At 36.6% G+C, this 18,393-nt stretch overlaps 2 protein-coding genes across 2 annotated transcripts in view; one reads left to right on the top strand and one right to left on the bottom strand.

The window, feature by feature from the left end:
* Positions 1 to 9,978, top strand: part of DLAT (dihydrolipoamide S-acetyltransferase) — a 29,150-nt gene extending 19,172 nt beyond the window's left edge. The window contains exons 11-14 of the mRNA XM_090265929.1: positions 1,896 to 2,011; positions 5,290 to 5,452; positions 6,187 to 6,323; positions 8,526 to 9,978. Of these exons, the coding sequence (XP_090122055.1) occupies positions 1,896 to 2,011; positions 5,290 to 5,452; positions 6,187 to 6,323; positions 8,526 to 8,655 (546 nt within the window). The 3' untranslated portion in view covers positions 8,656 to 9,978. The remainder of the gene's footprint in view (positions 1 to 1,895; positions 2,012 to 5,289; positions 5,453 to 6,186; positions 6,324 to 8,525) is intronic.
* A 2,422-nt stretch (positions 9,979 to 12,400) lies between these two features.
* PIH1D2 (PIH1 domain containing 2) lies at positions 12,401 to 18,366 on the bottom strand. Its single transcript, XM_090265935.1, has 6 exons — positions 18,225 to 18,366; positions 17,247 to 17,449; positions 15,694 to 15,817; positions 15,064 to 15,309; positions 14,457 to 14,722; positions 12,401 to 12,619 (listed from the first exon to the last, which is right to left on the bottom strand). The coding sequence occupies exons 2-6, from the start codon at positions 17,421 to 17,423 to the stop codon at positions 12,485 to 12,487; spliced, it is 948 nt and encodes a 315-aa protein (XP_090122061.1). The 5' UTR covers positions 17,424 to 17,449; positions 18,225 to 18,366; the 3' UTR covers positions 12,401 to 12,484.
* Positions 18,367 to 18,393: the final 27 nt, after the last annotated feature.

An 18,393-nucleotide genomic window follows, 5' to 3' on the forward strand; every position in this document is an offset into this window, starting at 1 on the left:
ACATTTTCATCATTCCCCCAAATGAAACAACTGTTAGCTATAAACTCTGCCCCAATCCTCCCATCCTCCCCAGCCTTAAATAACCACTAATATACTTTCTGTCTTATAGATTTGGCTATTCTGGATGTTTTCTATAGGGACAGGGATCTTTAGTTCAATTTGGGCAGTATTGCCACTTAACAATATTAAGTGTTCCCACTCTGAGCATGGGATATCTTTCCATTTATTTATTTATTTAATTTCAACAATTTTTATATTTTTAGAGACAAGTTTTTGCACTCCTTTTGCTAAATTTATCTGTAGGTATTTTTCTTTTTAGTACTGTTGTAAATTTTATTTTCACATTGTTGCTTTGTTTAGAAATGAAATTGACTTTTTTATGTTGTATCCTGCAACCTTGCTTTTTAGTGTGTTCCTTAGGATTTTCTATATACAGAGTCATGTCATCTGCAGATAGAGATGGTTTTGCTTTTTCCTTTTCAATGTGGATGCCTTTTATTTCCTTTTACTGCCTAACTTATCTGGCTTGCACATCTAGTACAGTGTTGAATAGAAATGGCAATAGTGGACATCCTGTCTTGTTCTTAATCTTAGCCGGGAAGTAAGTCTTTCACTACTGAAATATGATGATGATTGTGGAGTTTCTGTAGATTTTTTTATCATCAGGAAGTTATATTCTATTTCTAGTTTGTTGAATGTTTTCATTATGAAGGGGTGTTGAATTTTGTCAAATGCTTTTCTGAGTCTTTTTGAATAGTCATAAATCCTATTTGTCCTAAATCCTATTAGGACATTATTACATTAATTGACTTAGATGTTAAAGCAACTTTGCTTTCCTGATCCACTTTTGTTATGATGAATTAATTCTTTTCATATATTGCTGGATTTGGTTTGCTATAATCTTTTTTTGAGTATTTCTGTACCTATATTCAGAAGAGACCTGGCTGGTGTGGCTCAGTGGATTGAGTGCCAGCCTGCAAACCAAAGGGTCACCGGTTCCATTTGTCAGGGCACATGCCTGGGTGGCGGGCCAGGTCCCCAGTTGGGGGCTCACAAGAGGCAACCATTGATGTTTCTCTCTCTCTTTCTCCCTTCACCTCTCTAAAAATAATAAAATAAATAAAATCTTTAAAAAAGAGAGAGATTGACCTATACATTTTTTTCTTTTTCTTTTTTTATTGTGATATCTTGGTCTAGTTTTGGTTATCAGCTCATACTGGCCTTATGGAATGAATGGGAAATGGTTCCCTCCTCTTATTTATTTATTTATTTTGGAAAAGTTGTAAAGAATTGATATTAATTTTTTAAATAAATATTTGGTATAATTTACCAGCGAAGTCACCGAGGTCTAGGTTTTTCTATGGGGTAGTTTTTATCATAAGTCACCAATTCAATTTCTTTAGTCTAAATTATAGATCTATTCACAGGTCCTGTTCCTTTTTAATTTTGTTTTGGTAGTTTGTATTTTTACAGGAATTTGACCATTTTTTCAAGGATATCTAATTTGTTGGCATATGGTTGTTCATTGTATTACCTATAATCCTTTTTACTTCTGTATATTAGGTAATAATGTCTATTTCATCTCTGGTTTGAGGAATTTGAATCTTTTTCTTTGTCATCTAGCTAAATATTTATTGTTTTCAAAGAACCAACTTTTGGTTTTGAGATAAATGAAAATGAAGACATACCATACCATAACTTAGGTGATGCAGCTAAAGCAGTGCTTAACAGGAAACTACATTAAAAACTATGAAAGACCCCACTTTCAGTTACATTTCATCCTTTCCACATCACGACATTTGTATATCTCTCTCTTCACCCATTTGTCAGGATTATGTCATCTCAGTATTTGGGAAGAGAATTTAAGAGACTAAAATGGTTTCTTGTCTTTGCAGATGTTAGAAGGGAAAAGCAAAATTTCTGTCAATGACTTCCTCATAAAGGCTTCGGCTTTGGCATGTTTAAAAGTTCCTGAAGCAAATTCTTCTTGGCTGGACACAGTTATAAGACAGTAAGTATAACACTGCTGGGAAAGGTGTATATCCATCAGCAGTTTTCTTGTGTTATGTAATGTGTAACCAGGAATATAGGGGGTAATACAGGAGGGGAGATGACTTCCACAGACAAAACAATTTGAAAACAACATAAAACTATGAGCCAATGCTAAATTTACTTAGTAGAGACTACAGATTCTTTGTATAAGTTCAGGAAAGGGAGATAAGTGTATAGAAATGTACAATTAAGTTGATAATAACTCTTACAAAGCAAGGTTGATACGTTTTGTTCACTGGTTCTGCTGAACGTTAAAAGGGGGGCAAATTTGAAAACTAACTAGAAAACAGTATTTATTAATACTATAGTGGCATGTGACTAACATGGTGCTCAGTGTATTGCACATGTTGTCTCATTTAATCCTTATGACCACTTTATTAGGTAGGTGTTTCAATCCCATTTTTAGACTAAGAATCTGAGGCTCAGTGAGTTAAATAACTTTCCATGAGTTGATTGTTAGTAAATAGCAGAACTGTGACAGAACCAGGATTCTGACTTCTAAGACTAGACTTTTTTATATTGTTATTAATTTAATTTTTATTAAAATAATAGTATATATGTTAAAATATTGCTGCATGGCTTACAGTGACCTACTCAGCCTTTAATCTGAAGTCTATTCCCAAGAGCCAAACACAACGTTTAAACTATTATTTCTTCTGGTACTTATCTTCATATTTCTAAATAACTTATCTCTGTTGCCTTTTATGAATGTTTTTCATTCTTTTTACTGTATTGAATGACTTCCTATTAAAGAAGACTAAGACTTAGCTTTATTGTACCTTCCCTAAACAAACACACCCACCCATCATATATGAAACTGATTATAGCAGAAATTTTGGATCAATACTCAGTGTTAATATTTTTATGCCTGTGAATATATTGTTTATGACTAAGACATGTAGTATGCCATGAATGCAACCTGCTTTTAATGATTGTCTAAGAGGGCTGGCTTTCTGTGTACTCATTGTTAATTCTTCCTGAAACTCCTCAGGAGAACTCTAAACCATTTTTCAGTCTTCTCAAACATATCAGGTAATCTACTCATTCTAACTTTCCTTGGTCACATCCCTCTTGGAGAACATCTGAGGCTCTTACTCTTCCTTATATACTATATTAGTTTCTTGGGGCTGCCATTACAAATCACCAAAATTGGTGGCTTCAAAAATTTTTATTCTCTTGAGTTCTGAAGGCCAGAAGTCTGAAATCAATAAGTTGGCAGGTCTGCGCTCCCTCCACAGGCTCCAAGGGAGAATCTTGTTACCTTTTCCAGTTCTGGTGGCTGCAGGCATTCCTTGGCTGTTGTTGAGTAACTCTTAACCTCTCGCTCCATCTTCACCTGGTCTTCTCTGTGTTTGTATCTTTTCTTCTGTCTCTTACAAGGACACTTGGCATTGGGTTTAGGGCTCACCCAGATAATCCAGAATGATACAATCTCAAGATCCTAATTATACCTGCAAAGACCTTTTTACTAAATAAGTCACATTGGTGGATTCTGGGATCAAGACAGACATATCTTTTAGAGGGCTATTATGAACATTTGCATATGATTTGTGTTGACATGTTTTAATTTCTCTATGGTAGATTCCTCAGAGTGGACTTGTTGGGTCACAGACTAAATTTATTCAACCTTTTAAGAATATCTGAAAGAAACACTACTTAGATCAAAGGATTGAGGTTGCAGGGCAGTTTTTCAGTATTGTTAATTAATTCTTAGCAAATATCCTTCATTCATTTGTTCATACAGCTATTCAATAAATATTTATTGAACATGTACTGTTTGCTGGACTCAGTAGTAAATAAGATAGGAAACATCATCCCTACTGTCTTAGGAAGAAAATTATTAACAAATAATACTATAATAAAAGGATAATTTAATTAAGAAATCAGTATTTGCTATGTGATATTTTGGCTAAAGCCCAGCTGTGGTATCTGCTAAAAGTCAGAAACTTGATTATTAGAGTGGGTCCATTTGTTTGCAAATGGCAAAAGCCACCGCTTCTGGCTAGCTTGGGCACATGGAGGGATTTGGTAACCATATTCTCCTAAAGTTTGTGCCTAGAAAGAGCTGGCGTTTTCTTTCATGTGAAGTGTAACTTCTTCTTGATTGTAGAACCCTTTATCAGGGACCCTTAAACTGGCGCCCAAGGATACTGTGGATACAATTCAAGAATTAGTGAATTTGGATGGGAGAAAGAATCATTATTTTCCACTAACCTGTAACTGAAATTTAGTGTTTTCTCCTATTAAAAATATAGAAAACAAACCAAAGAGCTATTAATAGTACTTGAGCTAGTGACCAGTAAAAATCAGTTATTTTTATGTCATATTGTAGTTGTTGCAGGTGTCTTATATTGTTTTGCATATCACTACTTTTAAATTATTGCCATTATTAGACCTGCTGCAAGATCTTATTAATGAGTTAATACAATAGTATATATCACTAAAAAAAAAAAATCTGCATTCAAGGATGTGTTTTTATTGATTTTAGAGAGGAAGGGAGAGAGAAACATCTCTGTGAGAGAGTAATATCGATTGGTTGCCTCCCATACGCACCCTGACCAGGGATCAAACCCACAACCTTTTGGTGTATGGGACAATGCTCCAACCAGCTGAGCCACCCACTCAGGGCATGTTTTGTTTTTTTGAATAGATAACTACATTTCAATATAGTTGTTTTTAGTTTTTTATTTTGGTGATTTATTTTATTTTCTGTGTTAAAAATATAAATATATTCTGAGATGAGACCCAAATGCAGAGATTCCCATGGCATAGAAAAGATGGGAATCATATGTTCCAGGGCACCACCACCCTGCATCCTGCTTGCTTCTCCCACAATGCAGTCCTTTCCCTTCAGATTTCCTTTCATCTACTCAAGCTCTGCTTGCAGACTCAACTCCAGCCACTGTGTCTCAAAATTTCAGGAGTTCTTTTTTTTTAATTCTCACTGAATACTGAGCCTTCTTCACCTAAACCCATTTGTTAGCCCTGGCAGATGGGAAAGTTAGAGTGCGTGTGAAACAAACCTACTGACACATTTATCATTCTTTTTTTTTTTTAAGTATACATTATGGGAGGGGGCGCAGCAGAATGTAAAGACCAGGAAAGATACCCTCTCTAGCTGAACAGTAGCAAAAACTGAAGTAAATATCAATATTATTGCCTAACCTGACACATAAGCTCTTAATAAACAGTGTTGATGATTATTGAGATTTCCTTTTCTTTTTTCTTTTTAAATAGAAATCATGTTGTTGATATCAGTGTTGCAGTCAGTACTCCTGCAGGACTCATCACACCTATTGTATTTAATGCACATATAAAGGGACTGGAAACCATTGCTAACGATGTTGTCTCTTTAGCAACCAAAGCCCGAGAAGGTAAACTACAGCCACATGAGTTCCAGGTAAAGTATTATTTTTAAGGTCAGCATTATGCTTTTGTTGCATTTTCCACCTTTTTATTCTGCCTTGTATTTTCACTGACAGAAGGTATTGAAAATAAAGAAAAATTGAGTAACCTATCAAAGGCAGAAAATAAGACATTTTTTCCAACCAGTGTACAAAAGCCACACAACTGACTTCTGTTCGTATTGTAATGATTGTATATTTTAAGTAAAGAGTATTTTATTTAGGCCTTATTTTTTCTTTCAGCTTTAATGATGTTATAATTAACAAATAGGAATTGTATATATTTAAGGTGTACAACTTGATGTTTTGATGTACACATTATGAAATGATCACCACAATCAAGCTAATTAATATGTCTGTCACTTCATATACTTCCATTATCTTTTTTTTTTAAATGGTAGTTCAGAGGCTTTATTTCTTTTTTTATTTTAAAGATTTTATTTATTTTTAGAGGGAGGGGAAGGGCGGGAGCGAGGGAGAGAAACATCACTGTGTGGTTGACTCTTGCATGCCACGAACTGGGACCTGGACTGCAACTCAGGCATGTGGCCTGACTGGGAATCAAACCGGTGACCCCTTGGTTCTCAGGCCAGTTTTCAATCCACTGAATCACAGGCTTTTCTTAAAGTAAAAGATTATCTTAAGGTCTTTTCACAAAATGTCATTTTTTTTTTCTGAATTATGTTGACAAGCAATTAACATGACCCAATTTTCATTTTTTTTCCCCTAGGGTGGCACTTTTACGATCTCCAATTTAGGAATGTTTGGAATTAAGAACTTCTCTGCTATTATTAATCCACCTCAAGCATGTATATTGGCCATTGGTGCTTCAGAAGATAGACTGGTTCCAGCAGATAATGAAAAAGGGTAAGTGTCAAAATGGAGAGGGAGCTAGCTATAAATTCATTTTCATTCTATTATACATGTTTTTGAGTCTCAGTTTTAGAATTATTGGCATGGCATATTGGAGCTTCAGGTAGAGTCAGACATAAATATAGAATGAAGTTTCTCAGGACAGCAACTCCTCTTTTACTAGATGGAATTAATCTTCCTTGAGATAGGAAGTCTTATTTACTCTGAGTATATTAGGGGTCACCATGCTTATCTCTCTTTTTTAAAAAAAATATGCTTTATTGATTATGCTGTTACAGTTGTCCCAATTTCTTTTCCCTTTGTTCTCCTCCACCCAGTGACCCCCCTCCCTCCAATTGTACCCCCTGCCCTTAGTCCATGCCCATTGGTTGTGCATATAGTTCTTCTTAGCATCTTCCTGTCTACTCCACTCCCCCCTATTATGCTTCTTAATTCCTGTACCATCTCCCTCCCTTTCCCCCCTTTCTCCTCCCCGCTGACCTCCCCCCAAAATGTTGCCCATACCTATAATTCTTTTCACACTCTTGTTGCCTACTTAGTTTGCCTTTGTTTCGATTCCCTAGTTTCTGTTGTTGGTTGTTGTGATAGTTTCCATTTTAATGTTCATAGTTTCATTCCTCTTTCTCCTAAACAAGTCCCTTTAACATTTCATATAAGAGTGGTTTGGATCTGATGAACTCCTTTAGTTTTACTTTGTCTTGGAAGCACTTTCTCTGCCCTTCTAGTCTGAATGACAGCTTCACTGGATAGAGTAATCGTGGTGGTAGGTTTTTGCTTTTCATTACTTTGAATATTTCTTGCCAGTCCCTTCTTGCCTGCAGAGTTTCTTTTGAGAAATCAGCTGATAGTCTTATTGGGACCCCTTTGTACATAATTCTCTTCTTCTCTCTTGCTGCTTTTAAGATTCTCTCTTTATCCTTCATTTTTGACATTTTGATTATAATGTGTCTTGGTGTGGTTCTCCCTGGGTCCAGTTTGTTTGGAACTCTGTGCTTTCTGGACCTGTTAGGGAAGTTCTGCTTCATTATTTTTTCACATAATTTTTCAATTTCTAGTTCTTCTTCACCTTCTGGCAATCCTATGATTCGGATGTTGGCCCGCTTATAGTTGTCCCATAGGTTTCTGAGCCTCTTCTCATTTTCCTCACTTTTCATTTCCTCTTTCTGCACTGGTTGACTGTTCCTTCCCTGTGTTCCGATTTGTTGATTTGATCCCTGGTTTTCTTTCCCTCACCACTAGTTTCGTATGTGTTTTCATTCATTTCAGGAGGATTAGCCTTCATTCCTTACCCATCTTGTTTAAGATCTGTTGTTAGGACTGTAAGCATTCGTATAACCAAAGCTCTGAACTATGCCTCAGAAAGATTTCCTATCTGCTGAGCTGTTAGATTAGATATTTGCTGTGTGGTCAGCTCTGTCACTGGGATCTCTATCATGATCTGTGCCATCCTGACAGTTTTGTGCTTACCTTTGCTTCCTGGGTGGGGCTGTCACACCCCCTACGCCATAGGAGCCCTGTGCACTAGTCACTACTGGGCGACCCTTCTCAACACACTGTGGCATTTTGTGTGGGGGTGGGAGTCCAAGATGGATTCCCGCCGTTCACTCTCTGCTGAGAGACCGGGAGCCTCCTCTGTCCCTACACCCCCTGGCCCTCATAGTCCGAGGCAATGGGGGTCTGTCTTCCCCAGTGTTGGAATTGCGAGCTGACGAGTTTGGTCTGCAGCTGGGGGTGCTCACAGGTGCTTCTCACCTCCTCTTAAATATGGGTGTCTGTCCTTACTGCCATCCTGCTGCCGCTGCCAGCACAGCTCAACTTCTCCCCCCCCCCCCCAGCTTCGTCCCTCCTACCCGTCCAGACAAGCACCACTTGTTTATAACTTCATACATTGGACTTCCATGTAGCTTTATTTTCTGGAACTTCTGGTTATTTCTGGTCTTGCGGTAGTTGTAGTCCTTCTTAGTTGTGGAGGGAGACAAAGCGTTTCAGTCTAGGCCTCCATCTTGGCTGGAAGTCTCTGGTCTGTTTCTTGAAGTTATTAATTTGGGCAAGAAATATACAGGACATGAAGAATAGGTAGAAAATAAATGCTACCTGGTTGGGATTATAGAGTCAGAGTTGGCATTTGGGCTGGTTACTGGCAAAAATCCAGTAATTGCTTTTAGAATACCTAACAGTGTGTTTATCTTTTTCTAGATTTGATGTGGCCAGTATGATGTCTGTTACACTCAGCTGTGATCATCGGGTTGTGGATGGAGCAGTTGGAGCTCAGTGGCTTGCTGAGTTTAGAAAGTACCTTGAAAAACCTGTCACTATGTTGTTATAATTAACCCAAGAATTTCTAGTCTCTTCTAGGTCACATTGATTCATTCTTACCAAGATATAAATATATTATTTAAACAGGTGGTTCTTTTTACTTTAAAGTTAACCAGTTATTTTTAAGTCTGTCCAGTTAAGTTATTTGTTATGTTCATTACTGAAATTTTTTAGTGCTGGTTACACCCAAATATTGTGCACATTTAGTAAACACCAGATTTTAAGCTGTGTACTCCTAGTCAAGGGACATGTGGCATAGCCCTTTGGTGATAAGTACTTCCACTGGGAAATGTAAAGGTAGAATTGTGGTTCTCTATTGAGTCCAGTGTGTAAAAGTAACCTGGATAAAAGCTTGAGTTTTTGGACTTTAATTGCTTCATATGTTTTCCTTATATTTGAGGAAAGGAGAAGTCAGGAAAATTTGTTCTCTTGGAGAAAGTGTTTGAATCAAAGCTTGGTTTTGGAACTTAACCGTAATTAAAAATTTTCTTTTACATGATCTTCGTTTTATGGATGGAAGAGTAGTAGAAACTTCAAGGAAAATAAGTGAAATTTTTACAGTCAACATTTTCTTAGACTTCTTCAACCACTATTTGTTTATTTTTCTGTGAATCCCAAAATGGTTGTTCTTCTTTCTTGAGATACAAATATAAGTCAGCCAGTTGGTGTAAATGAGAATTTATGTGGGTATCTAAAAAACTTAAATGTATAATTCGGAGCAGAATTCTATTATTATCTCCGAATAAAAGAATATGCTTATAGAATTTAATGGAGAAGTTGTGAAAGTAGAATTTTTCCTCCAATATTAATTACCAGAATTTACTACTCAAATAACTTTGGAAAACTATATCAAGTTAATTGTGGAATAAATGTACATATGTAAAATATGGTTTCTAGCAAGACATGTGCCAAAGTCCATACATATATCAACAAGTTCTGTCTGAAAAGAAGAGCGGGAGAGATGATGCATTGGTGAACAGTTTAGAGTACTAAAAGATGATGACCAAAACAAAATGGTCATTTCTACTTGGATAAAGTAAAAACTGCTAAATGTATATTTTAAAAAAGTGTCCCATGTTTTCCCAGCCCAGTGTTGGTTTGCAAAATAAAGAAGCCCTAAAATCCTATTGGAGAGAGAAAAAATTATTTACGTTGCATACTACCTTATTAGCTTAAACATTTTTTTCCATTTTGCCTTTCTTCTGCTGGTGGGGGTGGTGGTGATATTCAGGATAATAAAAATGAATTGGGAACATTATCACAATTCCAAGACTTTCTATTGAATTGATGTGCTTTAATAAATATTTGAAATTGTTTGACTATTTAAAATTAATCTGAGTAGTGCTTCCTTGTATGTCATATGTGGAGCTATCCCCTGAAATTTAGGACTTTTATTGTTTAATTTGTTTTTAAATGTTTACTATTACATGGTGCACAAGTTACATTTCATATATCCCACAAATATTTCCCTTGTACTGTTATGAAAACATCACTACACTAATTAGAAATTATAGCTTGAACTGAAGATTATGTAGAAGGAACAAGCTTATCACAAGGGACCATCATCAGTATGAGCCATATCTGGTTCAAATACATGAAACTTAGAGATAATTTCTTTACTAATGTTTATGGCTCTTACCTTGAAAAAAATAAAAATAAAAAATTACCTTCTAATAGAAGTTGTTCTGAGTTAAAAATTAATCTGACCTACATTCTAAATCTGTATTCAGTCTATTTAACCAGAATTGAAAGAGTAAAAGTTAGAAAAGATAGTTTGGTTCAAATTAGATTGTTTAAAAGTAAAACTCCTATGTTTTCAATGTGTCTGGTCTAATTGTTGACCTGTCAGTAATTAATTTTCACAGTAAATGATTTAGAGCAGGAACAGCTATGTTTGTGTAAACTCAATACTGATACATTTTGAGTTTATAGAATTGATAAAATCACTACTGAGTTCTGAAGGATATAATCTAAATACTTCAAGCTCTCAAGGCATGGTCTACAAGAGGGGTTGAGCAGTGCAAGGCATGATAGGAAATGTGTTGGAAGGAGTTCTCATCACCTAGTAAAGCAGAAGCCCTGAAATACATGGGAAAATAATAACTACTGATAATTGATCTAAAATCAAGCTTATAGAAAAATCTGGTCTCTAAATCAAGGACAATTAATGTCAATCTCAAATCATTTCCAGTTTTGAGGAGAAAAGATCTTCATACTATTCAAATTTAAACTACTCCACTGTTCATTATTAGTTAATGCTTTTCCTGGGTGGTTTTGCTTTTTGTAGGGAGGGAGGGGGGGAAGATGTTTTTATGAATTAAATCCATTGAAATAATATCAGTGAAAATACTTCGGGAAATAATTAGGATATTAATTGCATTTAACTATTAAGTTGTTGGATCTTGATATGCATTTTATCAATGTGTACACAAACACATAACTGCCGACATAAGTAAGTGACGAGACTACAAGAGTAGAGATTCAACCAGGAAATCAGTTTTGACTTTGCAGAAGAAAAGGTGAAGGTACCCCCAAGTTTTTTGAGGGATGAGAATATAATAGGTTTGTTACTTTTAGGATACCATACAATTGTAGAATATTTTCAGATGGTAAATTATCCTATTGCTGGGAGGATTCAAATCCATGTCAAGTTTAAGAAAGTTATGTTTTTAGCCCTGACTGCTGAGGCTTAGTGGACTGGGTGTCCTGCAAACTGAGGGGTGGCCAGTTTGATCCCCAGTTAGGGCACATGCCTGGGTTGCCGGTTGAAGGCAACTGGTTGATGGTTCTCTCACACATCAATGTTTCTCTGCCCCTTTCTCCCTCCTTTACCCCCTCTAAAAGTAAATAAATGAAATTAAAAAAAAAATTGTTTTAAAATATCACATCAATTATATCCATTACACACAACAGTTTCTAAAGTAAAAAAGTTTTAAAATTAATAAAGACGTTAAAGACTGTTGAACTAGAAACCAATCACAAGGAAGTAGTTTTGTATCTAGAAAAGACAAAGGGATGTTTATAGTTTGATGTGAGCATTGCTTACTTGGGTTATAAATTGGAAAGTTGATACCTTTGTATTAAACGACTGACAACTTAGGTGAATGGGAGTTGAAAGGTATGTCACCTCTGTATTTTTAAAGATTATTTTCTTAGGAGAAAGGCCCTTGTCCCAAAGTCAACTCCTTTTTCTTAAATTAGAGTGTGATGTATTTTACATCATATGTACAATAACACCCAATTACTGTTATTGCTTCATTGTATCCAATCCACAGAAAAGCCTGTATTTGATATTGAAAGGCCTCTCTGGGTAGCTTGCACTCCATCAGAGCTGTTTTCTAGAAGTACGGAGGTTCATAGAAGCAATAGGTTTGCATATTATTACATTGGCCTTGTATCTTTATTACTGGAGGAAACACTGCTAAGGCCCGTCTTGATAAAAAAGCTTCTTGCACAATCTGGGACTTATTTCTGATTTAGAAATATACTAGAGACAATTTTTCTTTCAATCAGCAAACAAGTCTTACATGTTACTTGGAAACAAGTAGAATGTTCCCAAGTGGTATTTGTTACTTAAGACCATTACAGATATCTTCAAAATAAGTATATCATGGCAATACTATTTTTAGTAGTTTTTGTTTGATGCCAAGTTTATTTGAGGATAAAATGAATTTTTTTTTTTTTAAGGTAACAGCTAATGAGGAAATCTCATTCCATCAAAAGGAACTCTTAGAAAATATGAAACTAGTGTTTAAGGTAAACCAATGATCTCTTCATCCATAATGAAGGCCATAATCCACATAACTATCACTGAAAACCTGAAAAACAATGCTCTTGACTTACACCAATGGCATTGTGATGATTAATGTAGCTTTCTCTTTGATAAACTTTGCTGTAGTCATTTCGGTATCCACAGATTCTGGAAGATTCAGATGTAATCTGTACTTCTCAGGAACCTCAATCAATAAGTCATCCTAAGAATAATAAACCAAGAAAGATTTTGAAAGATGAAAATAGAAAAGTATTTTCTGGTTAAAATGAGTGCTATTAATTACTTTTCCCAAGTTATTTACTCCTTTCCCGTAAGAAGAGGATCTTAATTTATTGCCATGGGACTTGGAATGAGCAATCAAGTTGCTATTGTAAATCCCTGAACTTTTGAGATTATTTATCATTGCTGCTTGATACATCAAAAGTTAACTGACAGCAGTACCAGAAGATGAGTGTTGTGATCCCAAATTATGTGAATTGACTTTGGGGCAGACTAGCAAATAGCAAGGAAACTTATTGGAGACTGGAAAGATGGTGATCCATGTTTCCTAATGATAAAACCTTTAGTAAAACTAATTTGGGAGACAAATTGTGTACCTAGTTTTTGGGTTTAGGTAAAGAAGTGGGAAAATAAAATATTGATAGCATGCATTGGTTTTACTGGCTACATATAACAAGGTACAACAAAAAGAGATGAACTTAGACTAGAATTTACCAGTTTGCAAGCAGAGTTGAAAGGAATATGCAGAGCTCAGAAATTCTAAGGTGTGACAAAAATGGAACTAATTTTTATTTTCAACCAGTAAAGGATAAAACAGATTTTTTTTTATATCAACAAAGATTGATTTGGATAGCCTAGAGGCAAAGACTAAATCAGAAGTCTATACTTTTAAAATTTCTACCTGGGTTAAGGTGGACCTCAGTAAATCTTTACATTTGGCTCAGATGACAGCTATTAAGTTAAAAAGGCCACTGAAAAATGGACATGTCTAAAAATGTTAGGTATAGCACTGATTTAAGTAAAATGTTGCCAGTCTGGATTAAAACATTTAAAATAATCTTTGGACCTCAACATTCTGTGGGCATGAAACAAGCTGAGTAAACTGCTCAGCATCTAAGGATGGCATAATCTGCAATGCTGTCTTTAGATATGGTCAGAGTAGATAGCAAAGATGTTTGTGTTTGTGTGTGTGTGTGTGCGTGCGGTGAGGGGGACCTCCCAAAGAATGGAACTGAAGATAATGGAAGACAATGTGAACAAGGGGATTAAGTAATAATCTGTCATGGCCTTAAATGAGAACATCCTCTACATCCAGGGAATGGGACCTTCAAAATATGTCTACCAGGATTTCAGAATTGCTATGTACCTCATATTTTTACCATTTCTGAATTGAGACTGTTAATTGTGGTTATCTTCTATCCTTTTCACATTGTATGGTGCATAGGGTTACAGAAGTAGATAACTTGTGTTTGCAGGTCATAGGTCTGGTTGGAGAGGAGCAGAATGCAGATTATCATGGCAAAATCCTGTACTTTGCAGTCTGATACCGGAATTGGAGGTGTCTTCCTTGAGAAAAGATGCAAATATTTATGAGCAAGAGTGGACTGTGGTAGAGTGTAGGACTGTTGCCAATTTTTCGATCTTCTGTAAGGGGATTATACATATATCCTTGTCATGTGACTTCCTGTGACTACTCTTGAGAAGAATATTCTTCCCTGTCCTATTGATGTAGGGCATACTTTGGCTAATAGAAAGTGAGTAAAAGTGATATATTCCACGTCTGAGAGGAAGTTCTAGGATCCATTGTATGGTTTGGTCATTTCTATTTTCTCCCTGCCAGTAAAATGACATATGTCAGATGGGAATTGCTTCTTCGCCTATATCTTGATATATGTAAGATTTGTCAAGCAGAGCAGGCCTAGGTGACATGTAACCTGAGCAAATTATTGTAAACCACTGAGATTGTGGAGTTTATTACTACAGCATAATATAGGCAGTATTGACTGATAGAAATTTATAGTATCAACTATTCAACCTACCTCAGAAACACTAAGGTCGCAGAGAGATACTGAATTAATACCAGGTAATTCAACTTTTAATTCAATTTTCAGTGGTTTCTCATTCGGATCTGCCACAATTTTTAATTCATAGGCTGGTGTCTCCATTTCCACTTGGATCTCTGTACTGGAAATCTCTTCTATCAGGCACCCTTTTTTGTCTGAAGTGTGATAGTTTGGCAGTAAAAGTTGAGGGAAATTATCTGAATTGCTTGCAGTACTGCTTCTGATCTGTTCAAGGGTTAGTTCTTTATGAAAAAATGAGGGGGGATAAAAATCACAAAATTAATCAACAACATAAACTTCTATCAGATTATGAGCTGCCATACATATAGTGTTAGCCAAGATGGCAGATAAAGCTGTAGCTAAATTAGTTTGGGAATCTTAAATCAAAAGACTCTTAAACCACAAAGATTTAAAAGTTCGCAGGATTTAAAAATCTTTAAGGACATGCTAATATTTCTAATATCTAATCTTTTTCTATTTAACGTTTCTCATCTTTTAAAATTGAGATTTCTAGTTTGCAAAATGTACAAACGATACAAAAATTTTAAGTTAATTTAATTTTCCATTTACATCATTAGCTCACCCTTTCTCATATTTTCTCTTAAATCTGTGGGGTCAGTTTGGATTCCCATCAGATTTTGTCTCATCCTTTGAATGCTTCCTTTTATTTTAAATCTAGTAATATGGTAAAAGCGTGAGAGAGTGAACTGGAGTTGTTCCTCAATGCATTTCATGGCCATCCGTATTAATTGATCTTTTTTCACTTGGTCCTTTTCTGCCACCTGGAGGACATCAGGGTTGCAGGCAACATCGATGACTGTGTAAACATCTGTGTGTGAGATTCAGACAGTGTGAAAAGAAGACAACTTTTTTCACTAATGATATTGTCAGGTAATATATTAAGTCATTCATAATCCTGACAGAGCTAGAAAGCATAAATTCTATTCCTGTATTTTTCAGAGGCAATCATAATGATGCTATGTGCACAAAATTTCAATTGGGTATTTCTTGGCATTTTATATGGCTTAAAAACAGCTCATATTATTAGACAAAGAGTATTCAAGTTGTATAAAGGTACATTTACTTAGTCATTAACTACATTATAACCAAATAAAGTATTTTACATATAATGTTTTTTACCAAGTAAAATCTGGTTCATGGTATTCCCAATAAAATTTTTAAAATGTGCTTTGGGTCCCCTAATTCTATGTACCTGATGTTTCAGACATATCTTCCGGTCTGCCAACACTTAGAGGTACTGGATGAGTGGTTGATTGAGGAGCTGGAATCCTTTTCCACTGACATAGGTTGATAAAAAGTATTTTTTCTTCTGGCTTCTAGAAATCAAATAATTTTGCATATCTTAAAACCCATTTTTTTAATGTTTAAATAATATCCTAAAAGTAACACATCACAGAACTTAAAGAGTAAGAACTTTAGGTTTTAAGTATTACATGTATTAAAATTCTGTTTGAGAAATACTGTTACCTGATTTCCCCAAAGCTTTTCATCAAGAATCTCAGAGTAACTGGGAGGAGAAAGGGGGAATTGATCTAAGCAGCTGTTCCAGGTGAATTTGACCCTCTTTTACCACTTCCTTACGTCCCCAACCAAGTAAGTTCTCTTAATTTGAAAAATCTTCAACTCTATGAGTCTCTATTAAATTATTACATTATTTTTTATTTTCATTCTAGCAGAAAAAATGGCTCATTTTGAGATCTCCAAAATATATCAATATTAGTTTCCCATTTTTACTCCTTCGACACAATCTTCCATACTACATTTCATTTTCCACTTATAAAGTGGCAGTTTCCCTCAAGTTTTCTTGTGTTAAAGTAGCAATAGGTAAGGGTAAGCTGCTCTCTGGTTATTGCAGGATCATTTTGTTACAGTTGAATGAGCAACGGAGGGGAAATAAAGGCAGGACTCTCACCATCGCTGTCTAACAAAGAATAGAGGAGGCTAGAAGCAGAGGGAGACATGTCTTACCTGCTAACTCAGCAGTCCTGGGCCTGGTCTGATAGTATTGCCAGGTGTTCCAACATCACAAGAAACACTATGTTAGTATGGGAGGAGGAAAGTCTTTGAAATTCTGTGTATCCTTTCCACTATCTGGGAAGGAAAGCCTTTGAATTGTGCTTCATCCCAAGGCCAGAAGGGCAGGAGAGGGTTCACGGTGCCCAAAAGGAAGAGACCCATAAGCCAGCTTTGGTTAATTGCTTACCTCTGGTTACTATGTTTTACGAGGGAGTCCCTAATGCTTACGGAAAGCTGGGTAACTCCCCCAACTTTAATTTACTACCTCCCTTCACTTAGGTGTTTACAACAAGATGAAAAAATGGAGTCTGCAGCAAGATAAGGATTCGGGCTAACAGGCCCCCACATATACCTAAGTTTGGGTAGTCGTGCCCCCCTCCCCCGAGAAAAGCTGGTTCCACCTTTGTCCATCAATCAAAATGTAACTTCTTCATCTCCATCCCGCCAACTATATATGTGCTCAGAACAAAGGACTCACTCTCTTGGCTCTTGGCCCTCATGGTGCTCTTGGCCTTCTAGCCACAGGGCCTCTGGCCGCCCTAGGGTGAACTTGCCACCCTGGCCTTTGGCCACCCTTGCTTTTGCTCTCCCATTCACTAATAAACTTCGCGTGATGCTAATAGGCTCACTGATATGTAATTCTTTACTGAATTGTCTAGAAGAACCAGGGTTTCTCCAATAACAATTTAATTCAGGACCTCCCCATCCCTGGGCACCACATCTACCTACCAGGATTCTTGTTTGTAGACAGAGCTGTGGTTCTGGGGCAGCGCACAGCTGTTTGCCCTCTTTCAGCTGCTGTTGAATGAAATTCTTGTAACTCTCAGGGTTACTTTCAGCCAGATCATCTAAGAGGTTCCACAACTGATTAACTTGGGTGAGCAGACCCTTTGAAGATGATTCCATGATTGAGGTGAATAGGCCTCTTAAGTCTGTGGAAAGACATGACTTAAGGAAAAATAACTGTAGTTATTGATTCATTTTTCTTTTAGGGGGAAGAGGAACAAGTCAGGAATTGTTTTGATGAAGTTAGCAGTTATCCTTAATACCGGTGTCTAAAGATTATGGATCAGCACCACTTTACCTCTTCCTTTTTCTTGAATTATCTAGTACCCCTTTCTGAATTCTCAAGTTGTTTTCTCAGATAATAAGGCCTTACCTCTGCCTAGACCCTCAAGCCCTGAGGGGAGAGAGTACCCATTTGAGTCTGGATTTCCCAGTGGTTTCCTTCTTCTGACACCTGGGTTTTGGCTGACTGGTGCCCCGTCCGGTCTGGAAATTGCCAGAGGTGTGTGTGTGGTGAGGGCCACAGGAGACTTCCTCAAACCTCTGCCTAGCTTCGTAGTTAAAAGGATAGATGGATGGACTCTGGAGCCAGATCTCGAGCAATTAATGTATATATGCCTCAGTTAATTATCGTCAAAATGAAGATGATAATACCTATCTCGTGGGGTTATTGTGAGGATTAAGTAAGCTAATGCAGAGAGGCTGGAACACTTGGACAACAATATATAAGAGAAGTAATACCATCCTCTCTACATCTTGAGATAAGTTCCCTCGCACCCACTCCGCTCTACTGCAAGTTTTCCCAGAGCATCGACAGAATGAGGAAAAGAGGAGGTTTGGGTTCTTCGAATACTATAATAGGGTTAGACTAAAGGGCAAATTTAACTCGTGGACGATCATTCCACAGGTCTGAGAACCCACCTCCTCTCTTGGTTTCTTGACAAACCGTGACGCCTGTTACCAGGGTAACCAGTCTAGGTACCTCATGTAAATGGGTCCGGAAAGCTCCCGGCACAAAGGTCTTTTTATATTCAGTTCCGGAGTCTCCCCCTTCTGTGGCCTCGATTCTCCGCTAAGCCCGACCCACCTC

This window comes from Furipterus horrens, unplaced genomic scaffold (genome assembly GCF_987537825.1).
Source record: "Furipterus horrens unplaced genomic scaffold, mFurHor1.1.pri manual_scaffold_2, whole genome shotgun sequence".
In the NCBI taxonomy this organism is placed as follows: domain Eukaryota; kingdom Metazoa; phylum Chordata; class Mammalia; order Chiroptera; family Furipteridae; genus Furipterus; species Furipterus horrens.